Source organism: Pipistrellus kuhlii, unplaced genomic scaffold (genome assembly GCF_014108245.1).
Source record: "Pipistrellus kuhlii isolate mPipKuh1 unplaced genomic scaffold, mPipKuh1.p scaffold_m20_p_7, whole genome shotgun sequence".
Lineage (NCBI taxonomy): Eukaryota > Metazoa > Chordata > Mammalia > Chiroptera > Vespertilionidae > Pipistrellus > Pipistrellus kuhlii.
This window is the reverse complement of record NW_023425573.1, coordinates 14,370,454-14,382,548: the sequence shown is the minus strand read 5'-3', so window position 1 is coordinate 14,382,548 and position 12,095 is coordinate 14,370,454. Positions and strand designations below refer to the sequence as shown.

The 12,095-nt window shown below is 40.4% G+C and overlaps 1 protein-coding gene across 5 annotated transcripts in view; it reads left to right on the top strand.

Moving 5' to 3' along the window:
- SLC39A10 (solute carrier family 39 member 10) overlaps positions 1 to 12,095 on the top strand; it is a 92,592-nt gene that overhangs the window by 77,463 nt on the left and 3,034 nt on the right. For all 5 annotated transcript variants that reach the window (XM_045575749.1, XM_036421411.2, XM_036421409.2 and 2 more), the window contains 6 exons: positions 1,157 to 1,326; positions 2,070 to 2,270; positions 6,657 to 6,777; positions 7,963 to 8,322; positions 9,734 to 9,814; positions 11,309 to 11,499. In XM_045575749.1, coding sequence (XP_045431705.1) covers positions 1,157 to 1,326; positions 2,070 to 2,270; positions 6,657 to 6,777; positions 7,963 to 8,322; positions 9,734 to 9,814; positions 11,309 to 11,499 — 1,124 coding nt within the window. The remainder of the gene's footprint in view (positions 1 to 1,156; positions 1,327 to 2,069; positions 2,271 to 6,656; positions 6,778 to 7,962; positions 8,323 to 9,733; positions 9,815 to 11,308; positions 11,500 to 12,095) is intronic.

Below are 12,095 nucleotides of genomic sequence, written 5' to 3'. Positions count from 1 at the left end.
AATCGGGGCATGTGCCTTGACCGGGAATTGAACTGGTGACTTTTTGGTGCATGGGATGTCACTCAACCAACTGAGCCATACCCACCAGTTTTTATTTGTCTTTGTTTTATACCAAATAAATTGTGATTTAAAAAGCACAGTAATTTGGTTAGAAATCAGAAGAATTTTATTACCCAAATTGCTTTTTTCAACACCTAGGAAATTATGATAGAGTTTACTTAAGCTTAAATGCAAATATTATTTCTAAAAAGTAAGGGTTGTTTTTGTTTGTTTGTTTTTTGGTTATTTTTTAGTTTTTTAAGTAAATAGTACAGAAAGTCAAATTGGAGAGTTTGGAACTGGGTTTGGAGGAGTGATGATATCAAGGAAAGTAGAACTGAATTATCCTTGTAAAAATAAGAAATGAGATACAATAATAAGACTCTTTTGTATGTATTGTGAATATATTTCCATTTTGGACTAATATCTGGTTTCTTAAACTTTTTAAAGGAAGATTTAAAAAGATTACAGTGTATTATATACTTGATTTTTCTTTAATGTTCCCAGGAGAGGTTTATAACTATACTAGAGCCCGATGCACAAAATTCAAACATGGGTAGGGTTCCTAGGCCTGGCCGGTGATCAGGGCCGATCTGTGGGGTGACCGGCAGGGTGATTGGGGGCCCCTGCTGGCACCCGCCTTGGCTGGCATAGGGTCTGGGGTCTGGGGCAGCTCCTGCATTGAGTGTCTGCCCTGTGGTGATCAGTGCATGTCATAGGTCATTCCACTGTTCAGTCGATTTGCATATTAGGCTTTTATTATATAGGATTCTTTAAATAAACAGTTTTATTGCTATGGCTCTGCCTTTATATTTCAGTCTAGATATTAAGAGTGAATCACAGCCTTAATTCATTTTAAGTCCCTTTTTCTGATAAGGTGGGTCACTGAGGATACTATTTATAATTTGCTCTAAGTTTCTTATTTCCTTTTTTAAGTATTTAAGCTAGTTATATGATTATTTATTTTGTTTTGTTTTTAAGTATAACAGTACCAAAATATAAAGCTTCTTAAAAAGTATAGTCTGGGTATGACTCATTTATCTTACGTTTATTTTTCTTGGGAGCTTTTTTGATTTATGTTTGTATGCTAATGTTGACTGTCAATTTCTTTCCCCAGCATGGATTTGTGGTATCATCTCTGTCACTGTCATTAGCCTGCTTTCCTTGCTGGGCGTGATCTTGGTTCCCATCATTAACCAAGGATGCTTCAAATTCCTCCTTACATTCCTGGTTGCTCTGGCTGTAGGAACAATGAGCGGAGACGCCCTTCTTCATCTGCTGCCCCATGTAAGGAATCCTTTTAAAATTAAAAATAAAGTAAAACAAAAGTGGAAGTGTTTAAGCCAAAAGGTTCTTGCATTATCAAGCTCTAACAAAAAAAAATCTAGTATTTGTGCTATTTTTTTTTTATTTTTTTTTGCTTAACAGAATATTTTTTTTCCATTTGAGCAGTTTTAATAGCAATTTTTTTAAAAAAAATTGAATTAATAGGTTTTAAAATAGCCAAAAGACTGGTAAAGTCAGTTTTATGTTCACCTGTCCGAATGTATACATGTCAAATTACCACGATGTGCACTTTAACAGTTGTTCTCTAATGTTTAAAGTTCTCTTAAGATTAATATTGTGAAACGTAAACATTTCACAATTAAACATAACTTTATTAGCACACATATATTTATTTTTGCTAAAGTTTAAAATATAGAACATTATGGATATATTCCAGTATATACTTCTGAATAATCAGCTTAAGAAGTTGTTAGGTGATAGGGAGTCGCAAGTGATCACCCAGTGGTGAACTCCTTTTGTTTTATTTTTACTAAATACCAGGCATTTATCTGGGTCATAGACAAAGGACCCATCGCTCCCAGTTTGCTTACTGCTGATATGGCTCTCTGACGGAAGCATGTGTCTTAACCCCTCTCAGCATCTGAATTGGTGGTCTTTGTCTTAGTTACCATGAAGCGTATTTCATAGCATTTCAATAGCATTTTAATAATTTGTTTAAAAACTTTCCTTATTCTTGATACCAGTCTCAGGGCGGACATGATCACAGTCACCAGCACGCACACGCGCATGGGCATGGCCATGGCCATTCTCATGGACACGAGCCCACGAAGTTTCTGGAAGAGTATGATGCTGTGCTGAAAGGACTCGTCGCTCTAGGAGGCATTTACTTGTTATTTATCATTGAACACTGCCTTCGGATGTTTCAGCACTACAAGCAGCAGAGAGTGAGTAATTTCGCTTTCTGGGATGTAAACTCAAAAGACCATCATTTTCTGGCCAGGTGTTTAATTATGGTGTTGGTGTGATTTAAGTCTCTCTTTTTTAATAGGTTATCTTCATAGTAATAAATGGCTTTGATCCTGGCCATTTTGGTCATTACATTTATTTTGGCATTTATAATCAAGAAATAGTAGTCTCAGTCTCAGCTCATTTGTGTCACACCTTATTTAACTGAATTAAACAGGATGCAAAAGCTATTGGTCAGTTTGCACTTACAAAAATGCAAAAACATACAAATACAAGCAAGTTTCATGTGTCTTCTGAGGTAATTTCAACTCTTAAGTGGCTTTCATTGTCACATACTTGAATGGAAATGTTGTCAGACAGCATACTTCTTATCAGAAAGCCTGGCCAATGGCAGGATACTAGAGGTATAAGAATTTACATTCAGGAAGCTTTGTAGGAAGGAAATAAGGCAAATGAAGGAAATGGTGATTCTTCTCAAGAGTGACAAACCATGTGGGAGATGATGCTTGAACTGTTGATCACACACACCCTGCTTTTCATGAACTGTCAGTTTCCTGTCACATTTATGAGAATAACACAAATACCAAAAGAATTTTCTCCCCAGGAAGGTAAGTTTGGGATTACCATTCACCATGATTACACGTCTCTCTGTTGAAGTGATTTATGTGTATCTAAAGTTCTATCTTGAATATATTTCACTAACATGATTATTTTCAGTATATGCTCTTTAAATCTAGAGGACATTTTTAGGAAGCTTTCTATACACACACACACACACCCCAAATAAAAAGGATTAAAAAATTCTTACATTTTGTTAGTTAACTGCAGATATTTAAAAAAAAAATACTTTCTTCTTCCTCAAGAACATTGGATAGTCGTGATCATCATGTATACAGTCCACACCTAGGATACAACTTTTATGCTGTTTTTATGTATATATTTTTGGTATATGTATGTGTTGTTCATAGATCTTCTTGAGACAAAATAAATAGTTTACAATAGAGCTCTGAGCTGGGAGGCAGGGGGAGTGATTCTAGTTCCTGCTCAGCCATAGCTAGCTGTAAAACTGATTCATTCATCATGACTTTCAGTTGCTAACTACGGAAAACAAATCCCATTTCTCATTTTCATATCCTATTCCAAGTAGAATATACTTCACCTTCATGGCCATATTTTAGTCAGGGCACCATCATGTTTATTTGCCTCCGAAGGAGAGGGGCATGATAGTGGCCAGGGAAGAAGGATTGAGGAACGGTAAAGGAACTGGAAGGACCCACTTAGGGCAGAGTGAGAGAGAGCCCACAGCACGTGGTGGTGGAAGGGCTGTGGAAGGTCGTGGCGGGAAGACTAGAATGTGGTGGAAGGGTGCTGAGTAAGAGGGGCTGGAGGGGAGGAATCGGCGAAGGCAGTCAGTGCCAGTCATTGAGAGCGGTGAGGTGGGCTTGAGCTACAGTCATGGCGTAAGGACTGGGGGAGGGGAGGTGGGTAAGAGAACTGTTAAAATGAAAGCATCAATGAGAAGACTTGGAATTTTATTAGATGTAAGGAACATGGGAATTTCGACTCCATCTCAGTGAGTACCTGATTTAGATCACAGTGACATATTGCAAACTTTATAAAGCAGTTTTGGAATAACTGTGAAGCCTAAATTCTCTTCAGTTGTGTGTACCTACTAACATCAAAGCAGCAGATAGTAAGCATTTAATCTGTCTAAATTATTAGAGACTGTATAATTTACAGAGAAGTATAACGTACACCAATTTTCCTTTTTTATAATTTAATATTGATCTCAGTTTGAACTTAAATTTACCAGCGAAATGAAACACATTTATTTTATTTTATTTTTTTAAATATATTTTATTGATATTTTACAGAGAGGAGGAAGGGAGAGAGATAGAGAGCTAGAAACGTCAATGAGAGAGAAACATCAACCAGCTGCCTATTGCACACCCACTACCGGGGATGTGCCCGCAACCAATGTACATGCCCTTGACCGGAATCGAACCTGGGACCTTTCAGTCCACAGACCGACGCTCTATCCACTGAGCCAAACCGGTTTCGCCATGAAACACATTTATTTTTATAAAGTAAACTAATGTAGGAGAACAGAGTTCCCAAAATATGGCAGCTTATTTATAAATTTGAAATTGTGGGACCCTAGCCAGTTTGGCTCAGCGGATAGAGTGTCGGCCTGCAGACTGAAAGGCCCCAGGTTTGATTCCTGCAAAGGGCACATGCCCAGATTTTGGGCTCCATCGCCAGTGTGGGGCATGCAGGAGGCAGCCAATCAATGATTCCCTCTCATCATTGATGTTTTTTTTTTTCCTCTCTCTCCCTCTCCCTTTCTCTCTGAAATCAATAAATATATATATATATTTTTAAAAAGAAAGAAATTGTAGGAGATAAAAAATAGAAGGTACTCTTAGCAGAGGGGTATTGTAAGTTTATAATAAGGAGTTCTTCAAGTATATCAAGGAAAGGAATCTAGATAGATGAGTCCGTGCGTGTCCTTCCTGATAACAGGACAACGCCTAATTTACGATGACACGCGCTGTGCAGGCCTTTCTGCGGAAAGAAGATGAGTGATACTCGAACAGAACAGACACTTGATCGCCTGATGGGAAAGTCAGCTCTTGGAAGGGAGCTTTCAAGAGCATCCATTCGGCAGCACCCGACCATGACTGGTTCAGGCTGAGCTGGAGGCGGATGACTTGGCAGGTTTTTCAGGAAGTGGGCAATCGGAGCCCCAGAATCCCAGCAGCCGTTCGCATTTTCTCCTTTACTCTCCATCCCTCAGCTTTTCCTGCTGGTGGCTCCTCCTCCTCTTTAGTGACTCTCCTCCCAGGGTGTCTCCATACTTTTATTATTTGAACGTTGTCTGTGTCTCCCCTTTCTGTTACCTATTGCTATGAAGCAGAACAACCCGAACTTAACGGCTTATAGCAACGGTTTATTATTTCTCTTCATCCTGTCAGGGATCTGGGCAGGGCCCAACTGAGCAGTGTTTTTGCTTCACTTGGTGTCAGCTAGAGCCACTCACTGCCTGCCAGGGCAGGGGAAGTCCAGGAATGCCTCCCTCCTCATCTGAGTGCCTGCATCTTGGTCTCCTCACACACCAAACCCCCCCACCCCCTCCCTGCAGAGTCTAGACCGAGCTCCAGAATCGGGACTGCTTCCCACCAAACAAAGTGCCAGCCAGCCTCCCGTCCAGTGTGTTAGGTGAAGGCAAGGCAAAGGCCAGCCAGAATTCAGGCAGGGGAATGTGCGGTACGTGCTGCCAGGTAGAGAAGAAGACTGAGGCCGGGAGGGAAGAGGCTGATGGTGGCCATCGCTGAAGACTTCACTAGCTCAGATAGGCTACCTCACAGCGTTAGGAGACTGACACCATTTACAGCTGGAAGCAACGCCAACTTTCCAACATACCTGTGATTAGTCTCTTACATTCACATAGACTAGAAATAGAACTTCAAGTTGGAAGAGTTAGTGGTAGTTACTTGAACAAAGAAGAAGGAGGCTATCTATCTATGTAAAAGGCTAATACGTGGAGTGTCCCCTCAGGAGTTCGCTCACTCGCTCGATATGACCTGTGCTGACCACCTGGGGACAGTGCGGAATGAAGGAAGGCCCAGCCAGCAGCTGGCAAAGGGACGCCCTGGCCAGCAGCCAGAAGGCCCCGATCAGCCCGATTGCTGGCCAACCCTAGGAGCCCTACCTGTGCAGGAATTTCGTGCACCAGGCCTCCAGGTTAGAGATAAGTTAGGAAGATTCAAACCTAAACAATAAAATACAATAATTAGAATTTATTAGTAATTGAGAACAGATTAGCTGAGAAACAAAGCTTTATCGCCAAGCTTAGAGTCAGTTACTTATAGGTCATTTTCATACATCCCCTCATTTAATCCACATAATCATTTTCATTTTGCAGATGAGTATTATTATATTTTATAAATTTAACAGTCTCAGAAGTTAATTGCAGACTTGCTATTTTAAGTGAGGTTTGACGATTATGTCACAAGTAGGGAAATATGAGATTGCATTCATCACTATTAGATAAGAGAGATTACATATATTTCACTATATTATAAAAATATAGTAGTGTGTATCCTTTTAACTTTGAATTAGATGAACTTGAACCTTTTAGTTGAGTATTCAAAAAAAGCAACACTAACATACAAATATAGCTGTATTTTTCATCTGGTTAGACCCCTTGATTAACTTCTAAAAAATTTTCTTTTTCTCACTTTTTTACCATATAATTTATGCATGAAGTTAACACCAGTCATCTCCATAGATGTTAATAAGTAAATATTGCTGCTACTTGTGGCTGCAGATTTGGTAATAATACCAGATTTTTTTTTTCCCAGGGGAAACAGAAGTGGTTTATGAAGCAGAGCACAGAAGAATCGAGTATCGGCAGGAAGCTTTCAGACCACAAGATCAATAACACGCCAGACGCCGACTGGCTGCAGCTCAAGCCTCTTGCAGGTAGGGAATAGTTCTGACTGACAAGAAACTTTAAAACGTAGCAATTGAAATGTCACTTCTAAACTGTGTTCGTGTTGCTTGATATTTTGTGTCTTTGTGGCTTCCCTAATTTTAGTTTCTAATTTAAATTTTCTTAATTGCAAGTGTGTCTTAATTGTGCTTTTGTTAGTTTTTTGGTTTGTTTAAGCCTTATTTATACCAGAAGTGGGATAAATTAATTGCATCACAGGGCAAAAAACCTATTGTACTTTACAGGAGAACAATGAAACAGACAGACAAAAAGGCTTTGCGAGTGGTGGGTTAGCGTAATGTTACTTCTTGGCAAGGCAAGATCTTTGTGCCTCAGCATGTGATGGGTTTTCTGTGGAAGGAGGATCAGCCTCTGTGCTTGCAGGAGAAGGATCTCTGAGCTTGAAGTCTCTCCGCACCCATCCTGCTGTTCTTCTGCCTGGTAGCTGTAATAAGGTAGCTTATGATTTGTAGGGAAAGCAGAGCTTTTTAATCTAACATTCCCCACCCCCTCCTGTTTCCCTGGGTGTACCAGTGATTTTCTGCAGAAAAGCAGCAGCCTAGAGCCCACTGTAGACTCTGCCCCAAAGTAGAATTTGGGAGTATTAGGATATTTGTCACATAATAAATAACTTGAAAACTAGGTCAGAGGTCAACCTCAATTTAAAAATCAAAACTTAACAGATTCTGTCATGTATGTGAATTTCTGACCTTCAGTCTAGTAATGATTTGAGTAGTATTGTCAGGTGGAGCATTGAGAGATGCAAATTACTTACACTTTGTCTCCTTGCATGGTACGAGGAGGTTACAGTGGACAAACCTGAAGGATTGTTCTTTCTCGGGAAAGCTAGGCGTTTATTTTTTACCTGTAAACACTACAGTAACTGCCCCTTTTGTGTCCATCAGCTGTTCATGAGCACTCCGTACGTCCCAGCGCCTTCCACCTGCGCTCCTCTGCTCCTCGCCTACAGTTCCTCGTCCCCGGGGCACCTTTTGGCCTTGTGTGTGTGCTCACGTTTTAATGTATTGTATTTGTTTTTAGATATTCATTTATTTAGTGAATTTTAAAAGACATTCACTTAAAATGTTCATTGCAATGCTGTTCTGTCGGTTTAAATGAGCAAACATGCGTGCCTTACTGTGGATAAAGCATGGCCTCTGCTGTCATAAACGCAGGAACGGATGACTCGGTTGTTTCTGAAGATCGCCTTAATGAAACGGAGCTGACAGAGTTAGAAGGCCACCAGGAATCCCCTCCCAAAAACTACCTTTGTGTGGAAGAGGAGAAAATCCTGGACCACTCTCACAGCGACGGCTTCCACGCCCTCGACGAGCACGCCCTCCGCGCGGCCGCCCCCAACCACCACGACGAGAACCAGGCCGCGCTGCGGAAGCACCAGTGGCACAAGCACGCGCATCACTCGCACGGCCCCTGCCACTCGGGCTCGGACCTGAAAGACACCGGCATCGCCAACATCGCCTGGATGGTGATCATGGGGGACGGCATCCACAACTTCAGCGACGGGCTGGCCATCGGTGAGTCCGGGCGCTGCTGGGAAGACGTCCTCCCCGCGTCATTCTTCACTAAAGAGATCGAAATCAGGGCTTAACACACACACCTCTCTGCGTTCCTTCAGGCACTTGAATTTCCAAAGGCTATGCTAATATTTTTGATGAGTTTAGCTGGGGACATAAAGGTATAATTTCAGTGGGGTTTTTTTTCTTTGAATATGTAAACAAATGTCTGTAATATGCTTCTCTGTATGTGTGTGTGTGTGTGCATACCAGCATCTTTATTTTATTTCATTTAAAAAATATATATTTTACTGTTTTTTACAGAGAGGGAGAGAGAGTCAGAAACATCAATGAGAGAGAAACATCAATCAGCTGCTTCCTGCACACCTCCTACTGGGGATGTGCCCACAGCCAAGATACATGTCCCTGACTGGAAACAAACCTGGGACCCTTGAGTCCGCAGCCCAATTCTCTATCCACTAAGCCAAACTGGTAAGGGCAGCATCTATATTTTAAATGTGTGGACACACTTTTTAAATTTATTTTTTATTGAACTTATTATGGTTATATTATACTTCTCAAATAATTTTATTTTCAAGGCCTTGTTACCACATTGAAAAAGCTACCTTAACATTGTATTTTCAAGTACATTTACATTTATACATGCTCAAATGAGAACCAATAATTGAAATTTTGGATTTCATTTTTTTATATCTAATAAAAAGGTGAAGAAAAATTTTGTAATGTTAAAAAATTCATTGTACCAGATTCAAATATATTATATTAGAATTTTGCTAATGTAAACTGATTCTGCCAGTTCGGGAAGACAGTAAATGAATGGGATTAATACATGATCTTTGAGATCAAGACTCTTATATAATTATTCAGAAATATACTTCGGTATCTTTCAGAAAGGAGAGACTGTATTTTTGGATCCACAGTGGCTGCCAATGTTTTTACTCATAGAATTAGATGCATTTATACTTCTGGTCTCAGTCTTCAAGACCATCAGACAAATAATAATTTGTATGATTTGTGCTCTAAGCCCAGAACAGTTCGGATAAAAATACTAGTCACTTAACTATGTATAAATGTACTTATATGAGTTAAAATTGACCTTCAAACTATTGTACCATCAGAGATGGAAATACTGACAATCATTACTACTTTTAAGCTATTAGTGAGTTAAAAGGCTACCCAAACTATAAATTTTAATTTAATAGGGAATATTTCTTTCACTAAGTAGCTCTTTTTCTGATTAATACCTATTGAACCCACTAGCTGTTCAAAAACTATAGTTTATAAGGTAAGCGAGTCACTCATGTATTATGAAATTAGTTTAGAAAGGCAAAAGATGCTGCACCTGTCATTAATGAAAAAGGCAAAACCGAGGAGCCATGAGCGTCACTTCTGTGTTTCCCTCCCCTCACAGGAGCAGCTTTCAGCGCTGGGCTGACCGGAGGCATCAGTACGTCCATCGCTGTCTTCTGTCACGAGCTGCCACACGAACTAGGTAATATGGCCTTTAATATTTTACCATACTCATCACATCTCAGGTTCTTCAATGTTTAAATGCATCCAAATGTTAGGAGTGTCAAAGCATAAAGAATGGCTGATGGCAGAGTAGAATGTCATCATTTTCTTCTTGTATAATTTTTTTAAAAATTCTATTTTATTGATTTTTACAGAGAGGAAGTGGGGAGGGATAGAGAGTTAGAAACATCGATTTGAGAGAAACATTGATCAGCTGCGTCCTGCACACCCCCTACTGGGGATGTGCCTGCAACCAGGGTACAAGCCCTTGACTGGAATCAAACCCGGACCTTCAGTCTGCAGGCCTTCGCTCAATCCTCTGAGCCAAATTGGTTAGGGCTATTGTATAATTTTTGTTTAAAATTATACACATCTGTAGTCTCATTTTGGATTATCTAACCCCCTGCTGAGTGAAATCATCCTGTTAGCACATTGGTGGGTGGATTACTGAAAATGTGGCCAGGAACTTGGTAGAGGAAGACGTTAAGAAGCTCTTTCTGTGAAGGAAGCTGAGAAAGAAAGGCCAGAGGAAATTAAACTCTGGGAGAGAAGGAGATAAAGCTGATGTGAATTCCGGTCTCCCTGGAGCAGTTAGTGCTCAGGGTCAGTGGAGAAGAGATGCAGGAGATAACATCAGAGGGGAAACCGGAGCATGGCAATTGTGAAGCCAGTGGTAGACACTAATCTTCTTAGGTGTATTATCTTCATTTCCCCCAATAATGTTGCAGGTATGTCATTTGCAACAGTTTCTTAGCACATGGAAAAATAATGGCTTGCACGAATTTCTTTGTTAACTTCATTAGCAGGTCATGCATTTTCAGTCATTTACCATCGCTTTTTAAGAGAAAGAAACAAGCCCCAGAATTCTGCATGTTACCTTGTATATACTAAGTGTTCAACAATTACATGAATGTTTATATATTTAGTAACTAAAAAAACTTTATTATAGTTAGTGAAATTATTAATTTTGACCCTTTAGCTATAAGACATTATTTCTTACAGAATTTTGCCCTTCTCTCTAACCCAGAGATTTTCAATCTTTTTCATCTCATGGCACACATGAACTCATTACTAAAATAATGTGGCCACCAAAACCACATTTTGTTTTGGTTGATGTGACCCAAAACATAGTTGCAATTTTGATTCATTCACACAAACCCTTCATGCTCTCCCTGTAGAGTCACACCCCTTCCTCATCCCTGCTCGTTGGTGGCCCTAGACTGTAGTTTTCTTTTGTAGACTGCCATAGAAATGGATTCTGTATAACCTGTCATACTGTCTGTCAGCATCATGCCTTTGGGATTCACCAAAGTTGTGTGTTACAAGGGTTTGATTTCATAAGTAAAAAAACAAATTGGCCTGTTATTAAAGGTAACCTTTTATGTTATTCCTCCTCCTGTCTTCTTGATGTTTTCCTAAACTTGTGTGTGATTTCCTGTGGTTTTAGAACTCTCCCCTTCTGCCCTCGCTGCAGGTGACTTTGCAGTCCTTCTGAAGGCAGGCATGACGGTGAAGCAGGCGATAGTGTACAACCTCCTCTCGGCCATGATGGCTTACATCGGCATGTTCATCGGCACCGCCGTGGGGCAGTACGCCAACAGCATCACCCTCTGGATCTTCGCCATCACCGCTGGCATGTTCCTCTACGTAGCCCTGGTGGATATGGTGAGATGCATTCTGTTCCGTTGTTAAGCTCAACCTGTAAATAGAACGCAACTTCCAAAAGTGCGAGAAATCTTTGGATATGGTTTGAAAGGCTAATTCTTCAAAGCATGTAGCCCATTCTAAAGACATGGGCTAGCCTCGATAACCTATTAGGGAAAGATAGTTAAATAGGAGCCTGCTCTCTTTGCAAACCAGTTGAGATGTTGAAGGTTTTGACCAAAGGATGTTACTCTTCAAAGTAATCAGTAGTATCTAGAGGTGGAATTACAGGATTATGACACTGCTTTGAAGGCTGTGTAATATAGGGATGAAAGTGCTTTAATGTTAAGAAAATGGCAAACAAGAAAGAAATGCTATACCCCTTAGGTGAGCCAGTCTTGCAGAAAATTATATCCCAAGGAATTTAAGTAACTTTCCTTATTTCCAACTATGGACCGAGGGCTCTGTCTGCCGCCTCTGCTCTATTGCGCTCTCTCTCTCTCTCTCTCTCTCTCTCAGGCCGCCACCACCTTCTCTTTCCAACTGTCCTCCCTGCTTCTGCCCTGCCCTGTCCACAGCACTCTGTTAGCACACCAGCTAGTGTGATCTTCCGGGAG